At 39.8% G+C, this 22,320-nt stretch overlaps 1 protein-coding gene across 3 annotated transcripts in view; it reads left to right on the forward strand.

Annotated features, from left to right (window-relative positions):
- CDIN1 (CDAN1 interacting nuclease 1) overlaps positions 1–22,320 on the forward strand; it is a 191,860-nt gene that overhangs the window by 30,618 nt on the left and 138,922 nt on the right. For all 3 annotated transcript variants that reach the window (XM_080931591.1, XM_080931592.1, XM_080931593.1), the window contains exons 2-3: positions 18,509–18,554; positions 19,432–19,496. In XM_080931591.1, the coding sequence (XP_080787717.1) occupies positions 18,509–18,554; positions 19,432–19,496 (111 nt within the window). The remainder of the gene's footprint in view (positions 1–18,508; positions 18,555–19,431; positions 19,497–22,320) is intronic.

Raw genomic sequence — 22,320 nt, forward strand, 5'->3', positions numbered from 1 at the left:
AAATGAGCCCCTTCACCTCATGCTTGGGAATGTGGACCTCGCTGTCTGGAGGACACGGCACAGGGTGAGCTGTAAGGAGCGAGCCAAGAACCTGGAGGCCTTGTTGACACCCAGTCTTAGACTCTGGTCTGTCTTAATTTTCTAACCTGCTTGGAGGGCTACTCATGTGATCCATCTGTACTCAACGTTGCAATAAGAATATAAAGTTTATAGAATTATAATTTATTGTTTTATTTCTGAAAAATTTCTACTTTTGTAATCTTTTCTAGAAGGTCAGATTCATGATATCTCTTTGAAACTGTAGGGAGGGTAATACTTGATGTAAAAGTTAGGGAAAGCTTTGATTGGCTGACAAAAGAAATTCAAGATTTTGTTTCGTTTTTTTCTAGAGCTTTTAATAGAATTATTTGGTCTAAGGATTCATGGTGAAGTAACATCCTTTGTTGTGCTCCATTTAGAGAGACCATAAATTGGCCCTAGGCCATTGAGATGTTAATAAAAGTGCTTAGAATTGTATAGGTATAAAACCTGAGGAAAACCTGGAAGTCCATTGTTTACCCCTCCCATCATTGTGTTGCTTGCTTTTAATCTTTTATGATTGTGTTTACACTGAGAATTGACTTCCCTATATGTTCCCGGATGGAATGAGTTGATATTCAAAGTATGCCTTCTTGCAATTTTTTTTTTTTTTTTTTTTTTTTTTTTTTTACTGTTACATACGGATGAACCCAGTTTTCCTCAGTAGGATGGAGTGGACTAGTCAAGAGAGGATAGGTGATAGACCTGCCTGTAAATCCCTCCCCTTCTTTGTTCTTTAAGTGGTGTATAGTAGATTGGGGAAAAAACAAAGCCAGTGTTTTACAGGCCTGCTGGGATGGGGTCCAGGCAACCCTAGCAACATAGCTAGGGCAGAAATTTCTATCCTAGGAGAAGTGACAGGGACAGGGTCTTAGCGATGACAACTTTCTTTAGTAAGAGCTAGAACATGCTTGCAAGATTTTCCTCAGTAAATTTAAATAAACACATGAGAAACCAAGGGAGGTTGCTCATGCTCAGGTGGTAAAGGCGGAAGGGTCACAGTCATTCCTCCATTTATAGGGAATTGAAGCCCCACCTGAGATACATAAGACTGTCTCCTAAAGCTACAAACTAAATCAGCCAATCAACAAACAAAAGAAGTACAAGGGTGTTGATTGTAAATAGAATTGCCATGGAACACTGGAATCTTTATCCAAAGCTACTAGTGTTTTTCCTGATCTCTGGCTCTCACAGTCTTTTTGTCCCTTTCTCTGTGATGGCCTGTGAGCGAAGTAGGAAGTGGGTGTGATAGAGATGTCCCATTTGTAGCTGAATACTCCACAATCTCTTATCCTTTCCATTTTGACTTGTGAGTTTTGACTACTATCCACTTGACAAGAAACTTGTTTGATGAGGTTTGAGAGCTGCACTAATCTGTGGGGACAAGATATGAATTTGGAGGCAGCTTGACTTTGTCTCTATTTAGCAAAATAATAGTAGCAGGTTCACCCCTGGGGCCTGTGAGCTCAGCCTTGAGTTAATGGCCAGACTGCCCATTAGATGTTAATGTTAAGTTCCTGTTGTAGTCTGGACTGACAAGGAAGCCTCCTCCTGCTGGCTACCTCTTATGGCACTGGAAGGTGCTGTGCAGGGGTGCTGGTAGCGGAAGGGGTCCTCAACAGTCTTATCCAGCTGTGAATTTGGGAACTGCCATAATGACCAGCAGGGCAACATATGCCTATAGATGCAATACTGGCATGAGTGTTATAGCGCTAACCAGCCAATGGCTTTCTGGTTGGATTTAAATCTTAAAAAAAAAAAAAAATGGTTGTATCATCTCCTTTAGATCTTGAGTTCATGTGTGTGAGTTCTTGTTTACTTAAAACTATAGTATCAAAGTAACTTTTTGTCTTTTCTACTTCAAATTATAACCCAAGATACATTTGTTTACATTAAATAGTTGTATGTTACCTTTACTGGAGATAAATTCAGACCTGCCAAATAGAACTTTTTTTTCTTTCCTATTCTATATTTTTATAGTTCTGAGGATCAAACTTGGGTCCTTATACATGCTTGAATAGTTCTGTTTCTCTGAGCTGCCTCCATCTTTCAAGTGGTGTATTTGAATGGTGAAATGTCTTTGTGTGTAGGACCTATCCCTTGAAAGTTACATTTGGGATGGGGATTTGTAAGTGGTAGTTGTTGGGGAAGGCTGAGAACTCTGGTCAGGACTCCAGAGGCTGCTGGATCTCGAGTCTGAAGGGAGCGTTCATGTGACCTGGCATTTTGGTACTGAAGTCTCTGAAACCTGTGCTCTGCTCCTTGAGGAACTATCACAAACTTCCTACTTCTAGTAAATACTCTTTTGCTGAAACTGGATTGAGGAGATTTAAGGACTCCTTTGCAACCGCAGTCCTGTGATATATTGGTGTACTGGTTGTGGAAAGTGATTTGTCATTTGGAGGCAGTGATTAAGAGCTTAGAGCTCAAAGCCAAGCTGCTTGTTTACATTTTGGCTGTGCTCATTTGGATCAAATACTTGACTCCTTCTCAGTTTCTTAAATAATGGCACTATTTTTATTAGCACAGTGATGGCTAAGTGAAACAGAGCCTGGTTCCTAATGAACTCTATCCATGTTACTATATTCATTATCATAAGCATCATGACAGCACGTAGTTCCTGAGCAGACAGTCATCTCTTATTAGAATTCAACAGAAATGGGGAAAAGTTAACATACAGGAATGGTCTAACCAAGTTAACATTGAGCAAAGTCTGTTTGTCTAGTGCATTCTCGATGACTAAGCTCTGTATCTGTTTATCCTCTGCTGTCCTGAAGACACATGGGAAGTAGGGAAAGCATTTTTAACAGTGTTAAAATGGATCTATTGGAATCCATATAAGTGCTGAGAGTACCTGCCAAGAAGATCTGATTGTGAATCAGGAATAAAAGGCCTGCGGTATGATTTAAACTTTTGTTTCATAAGGGAAAGCCTTAATGCATCTGAAGACATTCCATTTGTTGTTTTACCACCATTGCCAGCATTTATTATTAACATGCATGGTTGTAGAATAATTATAGTCTGTATCATGGGGGTGTTTTTAGAGAAGATTGAAAATCTCCACTAATTTCCAGGTAATGTAGCAAGGAAAACAGGATACCTGTGGAGGTTTCAAATACTTTGCCTGACCACCTAATAGTACTGTGGAGCCCTTTAGAAGCCTGCAAATTCTGAAAGGTGCTTTTGTGTTAATTGCTACACGAAGAGCAAGAACAAGGTAAATTGGGGTTGGATTTGGAAGAGAATTTAAAAGAGATATTATAAGCCTATTATTAGTATGATGTTAAAATAACAAAGTTTATTTAAGATAAAAATAGTCAAGATGATACTGGTTATGTCTATATTTTTAATAAGTGATAACAATTATGAAAACTGGCCAGTTGTATCAGTTTAATATGTTGTCTCTGTAATCTATTAAATTTAGACAACTTATGAGAGAAATATACACGCTGTACACAAAAAGAGATTAAAGAGGTCACCTTAGTTAGGGTTTCTATTGCTGCAACAAAATATTATGATCAAAAGGCAAGTCGCGGAGGAAAGGAATTAGTCAGCTTACACTTCTACGCTGTTCTTCACCAACAGAAGTTAGGACGGGAACTCAAGCAGAGCAGGAACTTACAAGCAGGAGCTGATGCAGAGGCCATGGAGGAGTGCTGCTTACTGACTTGCTCCTCGTGGCTTGCTTTCTTATAGAACCCAGGACCACCAGTCCAGGGTTGATACCACCCAAAATAGGTTGTACTTTTCCCCATTGATCACTAATTTAAAAAAATGCCTTTACAGGTAGAACTCATGGAGTTTTCTCAGCTGAGGCTTCTTCTCTCATGAATTTAGCTTGTGTCAAGTTGACGTAAAGCCAACCAGTACAGTGGCTTTAAGCTACTTTGAACTTATTCTGTGAAAAGGTTGGAAAGAAACTTTTTTACACATGGATTGGCAATGCGTGAACACAACCACTTACGGTCTTTCCCTTATGGGAAGAGAGTAGACACAATGACTGCAATTCTTGAAGAATTTTGTTAATGGAGGAGTTCTGTTGAGTGGATACACTTAAGATATTTGAAGTGTAAGCAAACCTTGGGACTACTAGAAATCAGGTGAAAATGAGAGACATAGAATAGAACTAGTTGGGCTCATAAAACCTGTTGTAGGTAACAAAGAGGTGGTGGCTCAAATTGATCCCTTATGGATGTACATTCAGATTTAAACTTAAGAGCTAGCCCAGTTCAGCCCCAGAGCTTGAAGAATTAATTAGCCAGCTGAAAATATTGGCAGAGGCAGTGATAAATCACCTGTCCTCACAGTGTGGCCTGTTGTGAAGGCTTATCATAGCTCAGCATAGTCTTCTGTGCCTACTGTAGTGAAATCCACTAGACTGAGTAATTGAAATAATAGAAACTTGGTTTCTTACAAGCTCAGAGGCTGGGAACTTGAGGCTTGGGTGCAAGGATGGTTCAGTCATGGTGAGGACCCTCTTCCAGACGTGTGCATGGCTCCGTTCTCCTTGTCCTCTTCGGTGAGTATGCCTGAATCCCCTTCTTATTTTGTTTTGTTTTGTTTTCTTATTTAGCCACCATTCCATCATGCTTTCCTACCTTGTGACTTCATTAAAGTCTGCTTATCTTCCAAGGACCACATCTGAAGGTGCCTTTACGGTAGGGATTATGGCTTCAGCATAGGATCATTCTGTCCACAGCACCTGTTGATCCTTTATGGTGATTTGAAGGCAGCCTGTGGGTTGATTCTTTGGGATCATCTGTGGTCATGACTAGAATCCTGTTTCATTTTCATAGCAAATGTTGCCATTGGTTTTTACATTTTTCCTTTCTGTTTATCATTATTCTTATCTACGCAAAATCATAATTATGCATTTTAAATCAGATTCCATTGAACCAAAAAAATATTCCCTAAAGCCACCTTTTGTCCTTTTCTGTTTCCCTATCTGTAGCACCTAGGAACTCTTGGTCTACTTTCTGATGTGTGAGTATCTCCCCACCCCAGAATACCATAAAAATTGAATCCTGCCAAATTAGCCTTTTGAGTTTGGCTTCTGACTACAGCCATACATTTGACACTTATCCATGTATTATGCATTATTGCAGAGTACTAGTCTTTGTGGGAATGCGCGGGAAGGTGTACGTTTGCTTTTCCTTTCCCTGTGGAGTCTGTGCTGCTTTCAGTTGTGTACAGGGCTGGGAAAGCCAGGAGTGTATCAGACGGGATTGTGTTCAGTCACCTCACACTTGGGAGTCTGGAACTTGATAGGTGTTGAGTTAATGCTACAGTGGGTTAAGACTTTGTGGGTCATTGGGCTGAGGTGAATATATTTTGTATGTGGGACAGATAGGAATCTCTGGATCAGGGGATAGATAATGGCAGGCTAAAAACCATTTCCCTTAAACATGTGAGGTTTTAAACTATGGAACCTATAAATGTCATAGAGATTTAGGGGTCTTTACTAATGTAACCTAAGGGTTACATTAACTGAAGGGTTTTAGTGAGAAAGAAAAGTATCCTGAGCGATTGTATAAGGTGGGCCCTATATAGAGTGAATGTATCCTTGGAAATGGGAAACAGAGGGAGGCTTTCCACCCCACACATAGAAGACAATGTGAAGCTGGAAAGAGCTGAAGATTTTTCTCATGAAAATAGTTCTGACAACCAATCACTGAGGAATGTATGTAGTCACCAGCAACTAAAGAAGACACGGAGTGGGTTCTTGTCTAGAAAATCAATTTTGAACTAGTGTTACTAATTTTAGACTTTTGGCCCCCTGAATTATAAGAATGAATTTCTATTAAGTTTGTGTTAAATTTTTTTCAAGGCAGTCAAAAGAAACCAGTGTGTGGCAATGGAATTTTGTTTGTTTTGTGTTGTCTTTGTTATTCACTGTTGTATAAGAATAAAGCTGAAGGACTGGAAGTGTACTCAGTGGTAACAGCCTGACTTCTCACCAGGAGGCCTTGGGCTCGATTTTATGAATGTATGTATGTATGTATGTATGTATGTATGTATGTATGTATGTATGCAAACACACCCACATGCAAACAAAATGCTGAGAAAGTAAAATTAAATCATTTGAGGGCTTTTTAAAAGCAACTGTGTTTAGAAAACCAGGTGTAGTAGATGGGAGTTTCTTCCTTTTTTACTGGGTGGTAATTCTTGTCTAAGCACTATCAGCTTTTGGTGCCATGCTTAGATTCAAGGCTCACGCTTCAGGGGAGGTAAAAGGACGTGAGGACTTGACACAGCGCAAACATTGGCTAAAAGACACTGGTCATCATGTGAGTTACCTGCTCAATTTACTGAACATTATTAGAGATGTGATTCTTGTCTCGAATAAAAGTTAAAAACTTGTTCTCTAGTATCCTACTTTGTGTTTTAAACCTATCCCTTGCAAATGCCTTTCTCAAGCTAAATTTATGTTAAGAACAAGATTGACTGTTTTACTTAGCATGAAGGCAGTATGATAAAAATCTTGTGAGCTAAACTCAGGATCCGGTTTGCAGCTGTGTGAGGGAGGTGAGGGAGTAGGGGCACTATATGTCATCAGACATGCTGGGGTCATTCCCTGCGACTCCCTGGTTCAAGGCAGAAAGTCCTTGAGAGGAAAAACCAGTACCTAATGGCAGTGGATGTAGTTCAGTCAGTAGAGTGTCAGAGTCCCAAGTGTCATCCCAGGCATGACACAGAGTAGCACGGTGCTGCACAGCTGTATCCCCAGCATTTAACAATAGAGGCAGGAGGATCAGGAGCTGACCGCCATCCTCTACACAGTGTGTTTAAGACCCGGTCTACACAAGACCTGGCCTCAAACACATGAACAAACCAAAAGAACAAACAACTCAGTATCTGAATAGGACTAATTTCTTGTTTTATTTGTATCCATATATATGCATTTAACTGTTCTAAGTCAGTTATTGGATGAATATCTAGTTGTTTTTTATTACATATATGGTTTATCCTTATATTAGAGGAGTAAGGTAACGGGGGTGGGTTCCGTGGTTTCTGAGTGATGTTACTGTGGCATTTGATCTCTGAGGCGATTGCGCGGTAGAGAAAGTGGTACTGTGTGGTCAGTGCTGGATGGTGGGTGCTGTTTTCTATTTTCCCACCCTGTGGTCTGAGTTATTTTATTTCCAGGAAACCTTAACAATTTAATGACTCTGGTTCTTTGCCTAGAATACAACTTTTAAGTTAGGCCTGCATGGAAAGACCAACTTCAGTGTGACTGCTGGTCAGTATTAGCACTCAGGCAGTGTGATCTGATAAACTGTAGTTAAACCTGGAACTAAGGGAGGGCAGTGTGTGAGGCAGCAGGCATGTGAGTTCAAGGTCACTCTGGGTTACGCAGAGAGACTTGGCTTCAAAACAGCACCAACCATCAGTATTAAAAAGAAAACTGCAGCAAATCTCCCTCGCAGAGAACCGGTACAGTGAGTTATAGGATCTCAGGATGGAAATACCCCTCAAGGAAGCCAAATTTACAGATTATGAAACAAAGACCACAAAATATGGCCATTTCTATTTAAATTTTAAGCACCTTCTAAATAAAGGCAGTTTTCCTCATTGGTACTTTATATTTATATACTTTAAATATATATGTATATAACTCTTCTTTTTTCTTATGATGCTAGGGATGAAACCCAGCAGCTCACATCAGGCAAGTGTCTTCCATTGCATAGTACTCCAGTGCCTGCACAGCCGCATCTGATGCTCCTTTCTGTTGAGAGAGTGTTTGTGGAATACATAAGGTGTGGTGTGCACCAGAAATTTATGAAGGTATTATTCTTAAGAACTAAAGACATTCCTAAATCGAGGAATGATTATACATACCCTAGAAAAAGAATGACTTGCGCAATTGTGAGATCATATTACAGTTGTGTTTTTATATTGTGAGATGGAGGTAATTCATATTATTGAAACTGCCATAGAGGAAAAATAGTTTTTGATCTTTTACTCATTTTTAATCTTGATTTTCTTGAGATACATACTACAAGCTTCACCATTCTAAACCATCACACAGTTAATTCAGTAGCTTGTAGTATATTCATGTAGTAAAGTAGCCCTTACCACAACCTAATTTTAGAGCATTTTCTTTCTAAAAAGAAACACCATACTCATTAGTAAATGCCCTCTGTCTCCTGCACACAGCTCTGGCAACCACTAATGCACTTTTGGTTCCTGTGGGTTTTCGAATTCTGGATAGTTGATGTAAATGGATCCAGTAGTACCTTGCCTGGTCTTTGTGGTCAGAGCTTGTTTGTTTGACCGTATAATGCTTACAAGTTTTGTGTGTGTGTGTGTGTGTGTGTGTGTGTGTTTGAATATGGATCAGTACTTTATTTTCTATCAGAATGTTCTTATATATGGATATACTACATCTCAGTTATCCATTGTCAACTGACGGGCCTGTGGGCCTGTGTGTTATTTCTACCTTGTGACTTTTATGGACAGTGCTGCCTTAAATACTGTGTGTGGGGTTTGCTGAGGACACAGGTTCAGTTCCTGATGTCTCAAAGGGTACTATTGCACGGTCATATTGTAATTTTGTTTAATGATTTTTAATTTATTATTATTACTAGTTCTGTGTGTTGGGGGCGAAGGTTACATGTATGCATGAGTGCTGTGGCACATAGACATCATTTATTTTCAGGAGTCGTTTCCTTCCTTTCTGGGTTCTAGGGATCATCTCAAAGGCCGACAAAGGTTTCTAAAATTCTGCACCATTTTGAACCTGCTACCTGTATGCGAAGCTTCTTGTTTCCCTACATTCTCGCCAAATCACTGGGTAATGTGTATGGTTTTCTATTACAGTCACTCCAGTCAGTGTGGGTCAGTCTTTTAGAGTGGGACTAGTTTGCTTTCCCTAGTGTACTGATCTCCATGTCTCCTGGGGTGTGTCTATTCAAGCTCTTTGCCCATTCTAAAATGAAGTGTGTGTGTTTCCTCCCACGTGTTCTCACTGAATGTGAATGGGTAGCACAGTAGAAGTTCACTGGCTGTGCTTTTCCTCATTCCAGTGTAAATATCTATTTTCATATAATGTGAATATTTATGACTTATAGAATGAGTTCTTTTATCCTATAGAATAGACTATTACAACAAATTTGCCTGGAATGAGAGCCCAGTTTTTCACTGATTTATATTGTAGGAAAAGATTTTTTTTTATATAAAACCATAAACCATTGAATGACACTGTATGATAAAAACCATACTTTTCCAAGGCACAAAATTATTTCCTCATAAAATCTATAATCATACTCAACATATAAAGGCCTACAAAGTCTGACATATCAATTTGAATATGTGGCTGTTTGTCAGACAAGTTGAGAACCTTCAGCACAGTGTCAGCTGAACGCTCTTGTCAGAGCTACAAGACGGGGATTTAGTCATTAAGAATGAGTTGCTTTTGATGGTGACAAAAGCAAACTTGGAGGTTAGAGAACAGTCGTTCTTACAACTATGTTCAGTGTCTTCTTCCTTATTTGTATTTCCAATTTAATCTCTGTACATCGAAATATGTACATTATTACTACTGACATCATTGACCTGTACTGAAATTTCATCACAGTCCCATATTCCTATCTAAGATGACATCATGAAGTATTATTCCTTTAAGTTCCACATGTAATGCAACTTAGGTTTCCTTTGACTCAGCTAATGGAAGAGGATTCTTTGTGTGTCCTTGACCAAATTACTTTACCTCTGAGGTCTTTAGCTTCTGTCTTTTTGTAAAGGGAAAAGGTTAACTTTTAATCTGAAAATGTCCCACCTTCTATCCAGAAGGGGCTGGAGTTAGTAATGATGGCGTGTTGTGTAAGAAGTTCCTGAATTCCTGTCGTTACCTTCAGGGTAGACATTTTCTAAGGACATCAAAGAGGATGAGCGTTGTGGTCTTCAGAAGGTCATTTAGAGAAGTGTGGCATCTCAGCTGCACAGGAGTTTGGAAGCTAAAGAGAGTTGTTAGAAGGAAGGCCAGGTGAAGTGTGTTCTTGAGTGTTCATCTTCTAACAACTTGTAACTATAGGCAACAGACATTTACAAGGGGTTTGGAAACTAAGAGAGTAATGTAAACAAAACTTTTCTGAAGAACAGTGGTGGTATTAGAGACTATGCCAGTAGCTCTGTGTTGGGGAAAAAAGGGAAGTGAATTGGGAAGTTACTCAGTCATTTAAAAGTGTGGGTGAATATGAGATGAGCACATATATGTGTATGTGTGTATATGTATATAATGGAATCACATAGAAGTAGTGAGATGTCTCAGCCTGGGGGAAAGGCATTTCTAGCTTGTGTCTCTGCATTTATGAAGTGAAAATAAGAAGGAAGTAGGAATTGAAAGCATGGTTGTGGGAAAGGAAGCAGATGTCACATTGATTGAGATATCTGTGACCAAATGGGAAAAAATCTGTATCAGTAACTGTAATTAAGATCAGGGTTGCTCTAACCAACACCCCCATCCCCTTATTTCTGTGTATGTTTATATATTTGGGAGCTCTGGAAGTAGTTGTTGGGAACACAGCAAGATGCACTTTCAGCTGGTGTAACTTGTCAGGTGAAAGGGGGAAATGGCCAAAGAGAACTCTCAGGAAAACCCAGAAAAGAAGCAAAGAGCCAATGAGAGAAAAGTCGGTGGAAGGCTAAACCAGATTCCAGAGGAAGTAAGATAAGTTCAGCGAAGGACAGTCAGAGGAGCAAGAGTTACAGAGAGTTTGGTAGGAGACTATTGTGTTGAGTTTAACTTATGGAACATTTCCTCCAAGCACGTTTGTTAAACACGGGGTCTCTTTCTGGTGGCTACTTTAGGTTTGGAAACCTCAGGAGATGGGACTTTGTTGGAGGCAAGAGTCAGTAGTTTTATGCCTGGTCTCCAGCCTCTTCCTCTTTCTGCTTCTTGTGAAGTGGAGCATCTTCTTTCTACATGTGTCTTGTGCTCTCTTGTTCTAAGCAAGCACAGGGACCAAGCAAAACAGAGCAAGCCTTCAAAGCTTAGCCTAAGTCACTTCCTCCTTAGGTTTTCTTCGGTGCTTTGGTCAGAGCTACTCAAAAGTAAGGAAGCAGATGGCTTTGAGATTTAGTGACAAGGAGACTATGACTTTTGTGTCCATTGAGGGGTTGGACAGAAGTCAGACTGCCGGTGAGGTAGGTGAGGTAGAGGCTTAAGGGGACTTATGGAACCAAAGGCCTGTTAGAGCAAAGATGTCTTGATGGGAAAGAAGTGGTTAGCAGCCAGACATGGCCATGTCCCCAGTAATCCCAACAATAGGGGGTGGGGTAAGGGAGAAACTGAGAGAGACTTAATTTTTAAATTAAGGTGAGGAATAGCCAGAGGAGAGAAAGACCTAGAAGAAAATTGAGTTTTATTCAATAAGGGAAATCGTATAGTATAAATATTGTCACATAAGGGCGACCATCAGATCTCACTGTTCTGTTAACCTTTTTGTTCATAATAAAATGACTACACATTTAATTCAAAACATCTCATAGAGTAGTTTAACCTGATTAAAGATGTCATTGTAGGAAGAAAAGTTGAAATTTAAAAAGTGGCTGGTAAACATTTCCCATTAATTTATTATTTATATCATTTGCTAAGCTATCAGAGTTTCGTAGGAGAGAAATGACCAGGAGTCTGGACTGGCTGCCATCAGTAAGTATCCAGGGTTCCATTGTTTTATCTGATTTATGTTATATGGCTTGTTCTGAAAAGTCAACACTTAAATTTAATTAGGAAGGTAAGAGGTATAGATACTAAGACTGTAATTAATTGGAACATTTGGAATAGGAGGTTTTAGAGCAGAGAGAATCCGGAGATCGATTTATCTAACAGCTCCTCAGTTCTTTCCTTGTGTTTACCTATTTAGTTTCTTTATGAAATGTATCTTGAGATATAAATGTCTGGAGATAATATAAAGAGACTCTTCATCGCCCTGTTTGTGTAGATACTTTTATGTTCATAGAAAGAAAGCATTTTAATACTCTCTGCATTACCTTTCCCACTAGATTTTAAGAAGCACAATGGTAGATTATTATGGGTATGATGATTGATGCCTGCTATTTCTCCCTCTTCCCCTTCATGTGAGGTAGCCACGGTTGAGCTGACCACTACCAATCTCACCTTTCTTGCACTGCATCCAGAGATGTCCATGAAAAATGAATGGTAATATTTTGTGGTTTTATACTTTTTATAGTTCATATAAAATGTACATGAAATTCTGTAACATAGTAAAACTGTTTAAAAATGTTGCTCCTATTGGTAATCTGCTAATATAAATCCTCCACCTTCTGATCTTCAGGAAAGTATTAAGTAGTCTTTGTATATTTTTTCTTTTTGAAGATAAATGTGACATGCCTTGCCTTAAGACTGGCACAGTTGTCTTGCATTGTATTGGTATTCTGTACAGTAACTCAATTCAAGTCCCTTTAAATTTAATATCTAGAAAACAGCTTGAGTTTCTCTTGATTTACCATTGATTGAGTTTGCCATTATTATTGTTCAGTTTTGCATGTTCCATCATTATTCCATGTTTTCTAGATGTTACATGTTAAAAAAATGTTAAGTTTTGAATAAAACATTTTTGGGAGGTTACCCTTGAAATCCTTAAATTGTAATCCAGTTAGTCTTTGATCAGATATAGTCTAGTCATGTCCCAAGCACTACTTTTGATAGCATTATAGGACCATTGGACAGAGCTTAGAGGCCAGCCAAGATTGCAGGAGCACTTATGAGCATCTCAAGCTTTGGGATGGGCCCATAAACACACGACACAAGAGTAAATGTCAACTAAAAGCAGTTTAATGTGGATGGGTCACTTTCATACCCATGTTAGATGAGGAGCGAGGTAACCCTAGGTAACCCAACAAACAATGAATACTGCATCAGACATTTCTTGTAATGTCTACCAATTACCAAGCTAGCAATACCAGCTTGTAGAATGCATACTTGTCATGGTAAGTTAACAAACCAAAGAAAGATCGGAAGGATCACTCTTTTTTAGCTAGAAAGGATAACCATTGTGTGGGTGTCCCTAAGGGTTACTTGGTTTTCTTTCATCTTTTAACAAGTATTAATTTGTTATACTGCACATTCATTTCATGTGGTCCTTCTTTGTTTTAGTCACAATAATTTAAAAAGAATAATTTAGTGGTATAGATAGATGTGACTATCTTTTATGAGAGAATATTACAAAAGTATGTTTTACCACTCAAAATTTTTAGATATTCCATTCATGTATAGATACGCAGAGATCCATATTCTTTGAACACAGAATGAGCACAGGCAGGTGCAGATTGGATGAGTGTCAACAGTGGGATCTAGATTTTACACAGAACGAACATGTTCTTTTAAGTGGGAAACACTTCACATTGTTTTGTAAGATTAGCACCTTAGAAAGTACTTCCACTGTTTATACCTGAGATGAAAGTAACATTTGAGTACAAGATACATGTACCATCTCAGAAACAGCCCATGCAATACTGGGCGTTAAAACCCACCTTATCTTGTAAGGAAGATAAAAGAAGGCACCTGCCAGTCCTCTGACCTTGGACTGTTCCTCCATCAGGAGTACCTTTACCTTTAACAAAAAAAAAAAAAAAAAAAAAAAAAAAATTATGCAACTAACTAAAGGAAAACTGCAGCTTGATTTTTAAAGAAGTGAATATTACCCACAGTCATTTAATCTGGTTAAAACATTTGACCCCTGTGCTTCAGTTCCTATCAGAAAAGCAACATGTTCCACTTCTCAAGGTGGTCTGTAGTGTGGTTACAACCTCACAGATGCCCGAGCAGAGGTGTGGGCATGCGTGACTTGCAGAGCCGTTTTCTAGTAACTGTTAGGAAGGCACAAGTACCCTGGGAATTAAGAATTTAGGTTTTGGAATGAGATGCAGACTATTAAAAAAAATTATTGGGCATTCTCTGTATTTACATTTCAAATGTTATCCCGTTTCCCCCCATTGCCATCTCCCCCCACCCCCAGCCCTCCACTTGTTTCCCTGAAGGTGCTCTCTCTCCCAATCACCCTTTCCACCTCACTGAATTGGCATTCCACTACACTGGGAAAACACACCTTCACTGGACCAAAGTCCTCTCTTCCTATTGATGCCAGACAATGCTATCCTCTTCTGCATATGTACCTGGAGCCATCGGTCTCTCCATGTGTGTTCGTTGGTTGGTGTTTTAGTCCCTGGGAGTTTTGAAGGGTTTGGTTGGTTGATAATGTTGTTCTTCCCATGGGCTTGCAAATCCTTTCAGCTCCTTCAGTCCTTGCTCTAGCTCTTTTATTGGGGACCCTGTGTTCAGTCTGATGGTTAGCTAAAAGCATCCTCAACTGTATCTGTATAAATCTGGCAGAGCCTCCAAGGAGGCATTTATATCCGCTCCTGCCAGTAAGAACTTCTTGGCATCAGGAATAGTGCTTGGGTTTGGTGGCTGCATATGCTGGATGCCCAGGTGAGGCAGTGTCTGAATAATCTTTTCTTCAATCCCTGTTCCTCTATTTGTCCCGGTATTACTGCCCATGAGTATTTTTTTTCTCTCTTCTAAGAAGGACTGAAGCATCCACATTCTGGCTTTCCTTCTTTTTGAGCTTCATAATGTCTGTGAATTGTTTCTTGGGTATTCAGAGCTTTTTGAATTAGTATCCACTTATCAGTGAGTGCATACTATGAGTGTTCTTTTGTGGCTGAGTTACCTCACTCAGGATTATTGCTTCTAGTTCCATCCATTTGCCTAGGAATTTCATAAAGTCATTGTTCCTAATAGCTGAGTAGTACTCCATTGTATAAATGTACTACAATTTCTGTATCCATTCCTCTGCTGAAGGACATCTGGGTTCTTTCCAGCTTCTGGCTATTATAAATAAGGCTGCTGTGAACATGGTGGAACATGTGCCCTTGTTAGATGTTGGAGCTACTTTTGGGTATATGCCCAGGAGTGGTAGCTTTAGGTAGTACTATGTCCAATTTTCTGAGGGACCACCAGACTGATTTCCAGAGTGGCTGTACCAGTTTATAATTTCAGCAACAGTGGAGGAGTGTTCCTCTTTCTTCACATCCTTGCCAGCATCTGCTGTCACCTGAGTTTTTGACCTTAGCCATTCTGATTTTTGAGGTGGAATCTCAGGGTGGTTTTGATTTGCATTTCCCTGATGACTAGGGATTTTGAACATTTCTTCAGGTGCTTCTCAGCCATTTAGTATTCCTCAGTTGAGAATTTTTTGTTTAGCTCTGTACCTCATTTTTTAATAGGATAATTTGATTTTTTGGATTCTTACTTATTGAGTTATTTATATATATTGGATATTAGCCCTCTATCTGATGTAGGATTGGTAAAGATCTTTTCCCAATCTGTTAGTAGTGGTTTTGTCCTCTTGACCAGTGTCTTTTGCCTTACAGAAACTTTGCAATTTCATGAGGTCCCATTTGTCGATTCTACATCTTAGAGCATAAGCCATTGGTGTTCTGTTCAAGAAAAATTTCCCCAGTGCCTATGTGTTCTAAGGTCTTCCCTACTTTCTCCTCTATTAGTTTCAGTGTACCTCTTTTTATGTGGAGATCTTTTATCCACTTGTACTTTGAGGTTTGTACAAGGAGATAAGAAAGGATGGATTTGCATTCTTCTGCATGCAGAGTGCTAGTTGAGCTAGCACCATTTGTTGAAGATGCTGTCATTTTTCCATTGAATGTTTTTAACTCCTTTGTCAAAGACCAATGACCATAGGTTTTTGAGTTCATTTCTGGGTCTTCAATTCTGTCCCATCGATCTACCTGCCTGTCTCTGTACCAATGCCATGTTTTTTGTTTGTTTGTTTGTTTGTTTTTTGTTTTAAAATCATGATTGATCTGTAATACAGCTTGAGGTCAGGGATGGTGATTCCCCCAGAAGTTCTTTTATTGTTCAGAATAATTTTTGAGTCCTGGGTCTTTTGTTATTCCACATGAATCCTCACTGCCTTCCTGTCCCTTTTGGAGACTGGTGGCTTCTGTGCCTGCCCAGACTACCTCCAGGACCTCTTGTCACCATCATCACACTGGAGAAGGCTGGGGAAGAAGGCTCTGGGTCAGTGTCGGAGGTTGCACCAAGGCTCCTTTGCTGGGTTTTCTCATTTGCACTTGATCAGGTTCTGTCTTCCTCGTTAGATCAACACATACTAGAATAGAGGATTGACATGCAAATTATTTAGCAGGATCACATATTTTTCCTAAGTTATGTTTGTTGGACGAAACCAAAGCATTCTGGGAGCCAGTTTTCCTTGTTTCAGTAACTTGAGTTGTTTGTTTGTTTTCACCAGTGTTTGTGGGTGGGATTCCGTTAGCTTCCTTCTCACAAGAAACCTGGTTACTCCATTAGTAACCCATGCCACTGAATTAAGCAGTTTAAAGACCGTCTCAGCTTAAATACATGGACTCATCCTACAGTGTTCCCAAGTCCTGACCAGACTCACTTGGGATGGTTTATTTCTTTCTTCTCCCCCCCCCCACCCCCCATGACAGGGTTTCCTGTGTAGCCCTGACTATCCTGAAATTCCCTCTACTCCAGGCTGGTCTCAAACTCATAGCTCTGGCATCTTCTGTCTTTCCAACAAATACTTCTATCATACTATTTGAAACCTAGAGGTGGATCTTCTATGTCCTGCCAAATGGCTAATTTTGTACTATGAGGAGAGGTCTCTTAATTACTGGTAGATATGAAGCATTTTACTCCGTTAGACTAATTTATTCAGATTGGACCTTCATTTTGGCTTTTTTTTCCCAGAAGCTTATATCAGTAACCCTACCAAGGTATGTGATTTGCATGTTGATTCTGGCAAGCCAGATACACAAACACACACACACACAGAGAGAGAGAGAGAGAGAGAGAGAGAGAGGTGGGGGGAGGGAGAAGCAGAGGGAGGGAAGAGAGGGATTCTCTTTATAAAGATGGTTTCTAATTTTAAAAGGAAATTGAGAAAATTGACCAGTAAATTTGTAATAGTCCTCTTTCATTTCTTGGTACTTTTTGACATACTGAAGTAGTTCTTTAATTATATATATACAATTTCCTTGGTGACCATCTATAGATTTTCCCCAATTCCCAAGACTATCTCAATATGTTTGTCTCTTTCTGTCTTTCTTTCTCTCTCTGTTCCCCACCTCTCTTATGATAAGAGTTTCACTCTGAAGCCCAGGCTGGGTATGTACACCTGAAACTTTTGCATCAGTTTCCGGAGTGCTGCGGTTATTTCAAAAATTACTTTTATATGTATTTGTGTTTAATGTGTATGTGCGGACATGCATGGGTACATGCACACCATGGCACACATGTAGAGGTCAGGTGATGTGAGTCCTGGGATTAAACTCAGGTTATCAGCACCTTTACTCTCAGAACCATCTTGCTGGCCCTATGGGTTTGTTTGTTTGTTTCCCCCCCCCCTTTAATACCTTCTCATATAATTTTTTACTGGTGGGGAGGATTGGAAGCCAAACCCCCATGATGACTTCCAGAAGCTTCTGGCAATGGCAGTGAGCAGGCAAACATGGGACCATTTTTATTTCAAACTCTCTGAACTGGTGATACGCTTGGGTGGGCTCATTCATAAATAAAACAAAATTCATGTCCACAGAGTGCTGTCGTACTGTGAATGTCAAATTATTTAAATCGCAGTGTCTTCAGTTTGTGTTTACTAGAAGACTATATCAAAAGTTGTCATTATCAAGATGTGATAATGTGGATGCATCCACCAAGGCCAGTCAGAGGGCAGCAGTGGGTGCTGATGACATTTTAGAGGAATATTCCAGCCCTAAAGGGGACAGTTGCAGAATCAAAGTCCCTGTTTGGGAGGAAGGTATCCCTAGTGTTTGGTGCTCCGACATCCTGGGTAAGGGTAACTGTAGGCTCTGAGAGAGAGGCCTTTCGTAGACTGGGACTTCCTGATGCCTTCTCTTTGCAGAGCTTTTCAGTAGGTGAAAACGTTTCATTAGCCTCTGTACTATATCTAGTTAAGACTAGTCTTCTCCCCCGCCCCCGCCCCCCCTCCCGCCATGAATCTGGGATAGCCAACACCATAAACCTGGAAATGCTGTCAGTCTATGAAGAATGAACTCCTTACTGTTCCCAGGAGTAACACATTTGTTTGTGGCAAGAAACCTTTTTCATGTGGTGCTTTGCAGTATAAAACTCCACTTACTACTACAGATATGATGCAGCCATCCTGAGGTGGCAGAGAATCTAAATGATATGCTTCTTGCATGAGGACCAGCTCTTCCTCTCTCCTTGACCTCGTGGCAGGAAGCCTTTGTGTGAGGTTCTCATCTGGAACAACTTCTGCACACTTGTTTCCATGTTCTGTTGGATTCCAGGGCAGCGGGCCTACCTTTGAAGGTCCTTTCTCCTTTATTTCTTTGCTGTGCACTCCAGTAATTAACTTTGTCCTTCTTTTATTTGTTCCAGTCAATCGCAGGCCACTCTGCTGAGCATCTTCTCCCAGGAGTACCAGGTTAGAAGTTTTCTCCTTTGTGAGGGTTGACAGGTGCCTAATTGAATGATGAATGTCCCTTTATTTCTTTGTAATTGAACTGCCAGCTCTCTGATTGGGTTGGAGGATGTTCTCCTTTCCACATCAAGCAGCGCCTGCGTCTCAGTGGAGGCCTGCCAAGCCTACCCATCCATCTGTCTAATAACATCTAGCCTTTGCTTATTTGGTGGACCTGTAATAAATTATGCTAAAGCATTATTATTCTGACAATAATAATTTCCCCGTGTTGCGTGGCTCCATGTGCTAAATGTTTGCTGACTTGCACTGTCAGGGCTGCTTCCCACTGCTGACAGAGATGATGATAAATGACCACTGCTGGAGTGGCAGAAGGCAAGAGAGGCAGAAAATGGAGTCATTTATCATGAGATGACAGGTGTCAGTCAAGTGGCAAGTCTCTATGGAATTACTTTTTGTAGTTTTCAAATAAGTTGTTTTTAAGCAATGTTCTTCCTGGTTAAATATGGCAATTGGGTTGTAAAGCCCGAGTGCCGAGGACTTAGATGGAATTGAATTGAGGGAAAATTAATACAAAGGTTGGAAGAGGAGACAAGTTTTCCTCTGCCCTCTGCAGCCCCAAGCAAACTTATTTAGATTCAATTACTATGACCCTAGTGGCTTTTACATATAGACTGTACTTGTGGTACAGTCTGCAGACATCCCAGCAAAGTAGGAGATTAAAATGCATACATGGAGTAGCAGGAAGAGAAAGCCTGCCACCACCCAAATCCCCACTGCCCGTTTGCCTGTGTGCTGCCACTGGGATGGGGAAATATGTCTCTGCTGCTCTTGACTCTGATCTGTGACACAACATAAAGATGTTTTTTGTGTTTTCTTTCAGAAACATATTAAAAGAACACATGCCAAACATCACACTCCAGAAGCGATTGAATGTTATTACCAGAGGTATGACCTGCCTGCCCCACTAGAGGGTATCACAGTACCTATTAATTGCCATAATTATTATGAATAAATTAGATCATTGAACTGCCTTCCTATAATGTCTTAAGACTGTTACATAAAAATCGTAGTATATGTTATAATGAGTTTTTAGGTGCTTCCTTTGGCATGTGTGAAGGATAACGTGATGGTGTTCATTTAGGTGTGTGCGCAGGGGGTACATGAGATGAAGACACCGTTAGTGCATCTCATTTGGCTACTTAACACTTTGAGTAAACATACATCATTTTAGATACATTTGTTCATGTATACATGTGCCCTACATGTATGTGTGGCAAGTTTTCAAGCCGATTTTTGTTTATTTTTTATTCAGATCAGCAAGCTGGTAAAAAGAGACTAAAATCCATTGAAGTATTTTGCCTCGTGCCTGTTGTGTTAGACATTTTAGGTATTTAAGAAAGAACTTCATCAAATAAGCACTTAGGCAGATAATCATTGTATACCATGATCATGTTTTAATGGGGGCTTTATGTTTCTGAATAAAATCTTGAGTGTTAAATTAAACCAACAGCGTAGTTTTCAGAGAATATTTAAATTTTAACTTTATTATTCTAGACAAGCAGAACCTTTACAGTAGTTTTGATTTTCTTATATTTGTGGTGGTAAGCTTAGCCTCTAACAGCTGAGCCATCTCTTCAGCCCTAGTTCTGATTTTCTTAATTCTGACATTAGTCACCATCATTTTGATGTCGGAATAAATAACCAGATGGTAATGGTGTATACTAAAATTTCACTACCATCCAGTTGTTGATGAACAACTAGGTTGGTTTGTTTTCCTTGCTATAGTGAGTAAAGCAGCAATAAACATAGGGTTCAGATATTGCTATAGTAGGGTCTGGAGTTTCTGGGTTCAGGCCCAGGAGTGAAAGAGCTGGGGCAAATAGTAGTTCCATTTTAAAGTTTTTGAGAAAACTCCAAATGGACTTGCACAACAACCATATTAACTTGTACCCCACCAAGAGAGGAGTAAGCGTTCCTTTTTCTTCACATTTCTCCAGCGTTTGCTGTCAGACTTGTTGATGAGAGCCATTCTGACTAGGTCAGGTAGTATCTGTTAGAAAGAATTGTGTAGATTTAGGGTTCTGGTTAATTTTGGTGTGTGATGTTTTTATTATTTCCAAGTTATTTTTAAATAATAAAGTTTATAACAGTTAAAAAATAATTGAAGTTTATTTTAGCTATTGAAATTGGATTTTCATTTAAAAAGTCATTCACGGTGCCTTATGGTGAAAGATGTTTGTTTTAAGTTAAAGATGCTAATGATGTCTGAGATGAGTGATTCACCCCCCATACACATATGCACATTTTATCTAGAATTCTTCTCTAAGCAACAAGTCTTTGTCGATTTTAAGAAAAGCCATAGCTAACTCCATAAAATTTACATTTATGTTCTACGGGGCCTAGAATAATTCTATGAGACCTATAAATGCTTTGGCATCTAGGTAATTTTTAAGTATTATTATTCTTTTCTTTTTATGCCAGAAAGTAGTTGTTCGCTTGGAGCCAGCTGGTCTCTGACTTGGCAGTTCTCCGTCTTCACCCTGTGCTTACAGACTTTTATTGCCACATCCGAGTGAAAGGAAATACAGTTTTGTTTATAAACTTGAGAGTTCTAGACTGTCGGGTGGAATCGGGGCCATGTTGCGATGTAAAACCTTGTATGACAGGAGAGGAAAGCAGTGTTGGTGAGTGACATGGGCCCCAGCCTGGGAAATGTGAGGCCTGACCGAAAGTGACAGGGCTGCTCTCACGCTTGCTTATGTCACTGTAAAGACCTTTTATGACATCACTTGAAAACCGGCTAATATCTATATTCCAAGTCTAGTGGCAGGGGCTTGTGACTCCAGCTTTGGAGACACTGCGGCATGGGGGTCTCAGGGTCACAGACAGCCTCCAAAACTTTGTGAGACTGTGTCCGGCAACATAAAAACAAAGAGTGTTTGGTGTAGAATACCTGCTTAGCTTCTGCAAGGCCCTGGGTTCCGTCCTCAGCACCAAGAAAGAGATGTGTACATAATTACTAATCCTTTTTATCATTCCATTTATTTTTCTATTATCTGGGTAGTTTTCCTTTAAAGATAAAAAGGAGTTTAAGTAAGTACTCAGGAGTGAGCAGTGGGTAAAGACTAGAGTACCGAGGAGTGGAGCGGTAGTAACGAGGTTGTAGAAACAGATTTGCTTCTTTGCAGTTTTTAAATATGAGGGACTGAGTTATGGTGAGGCATTAAAACATTTGAAATGAAACCAGGCTGTAACAGACTCAGAGGACAGGCATCCACACAGGGCCCTCATCAGTCCCTCCCCTCTGTGCTGTGGGGCTGGCCATACTGTTGCCTTTTAGGCAGACCCACCTTACCAGCCTGTCATTGGGAATATGCAGGTCAAATGCCATGGGTTTTTTCCCAAAGTAAATTGGCTTTCAAAGGTTCATGTTTGTTTTCTAGTTGATTAGAATAAAGGTAGCTTATGTTTTATCCACACATATTTAAGCGATGGGAAAAATGTTAATAACAACTTATTTAAATGTTTTTCATTTATGGAGGTAATACCACCTGCTGTGAAAATTAAGCACCTTTGTGATGGCTTAGAAAGGAATGAGTGACTGCCCATAACTGCCACTCAGATAACTACTGGGTAAAATTTCACCCCAGCCTTCTGACAACCCACTTTTACGTAGACAAGGTCATATTACATGTGTCACTATGAGTCCTGGATTTTATTATGGAAAATGTATATGATATAATATGGTTTTGTAAAATGCCTTTCATTG

Source organism: Micromys minutus (assembly GCF_963924665.1).
Source record: "Micromys minutus genome assembly, chromosome: 17".
NCBI lineage: Eukaryota > Metazoa > Chordata > Mammalia > Rodentia > Muridae > Micromys > Micromys minutus.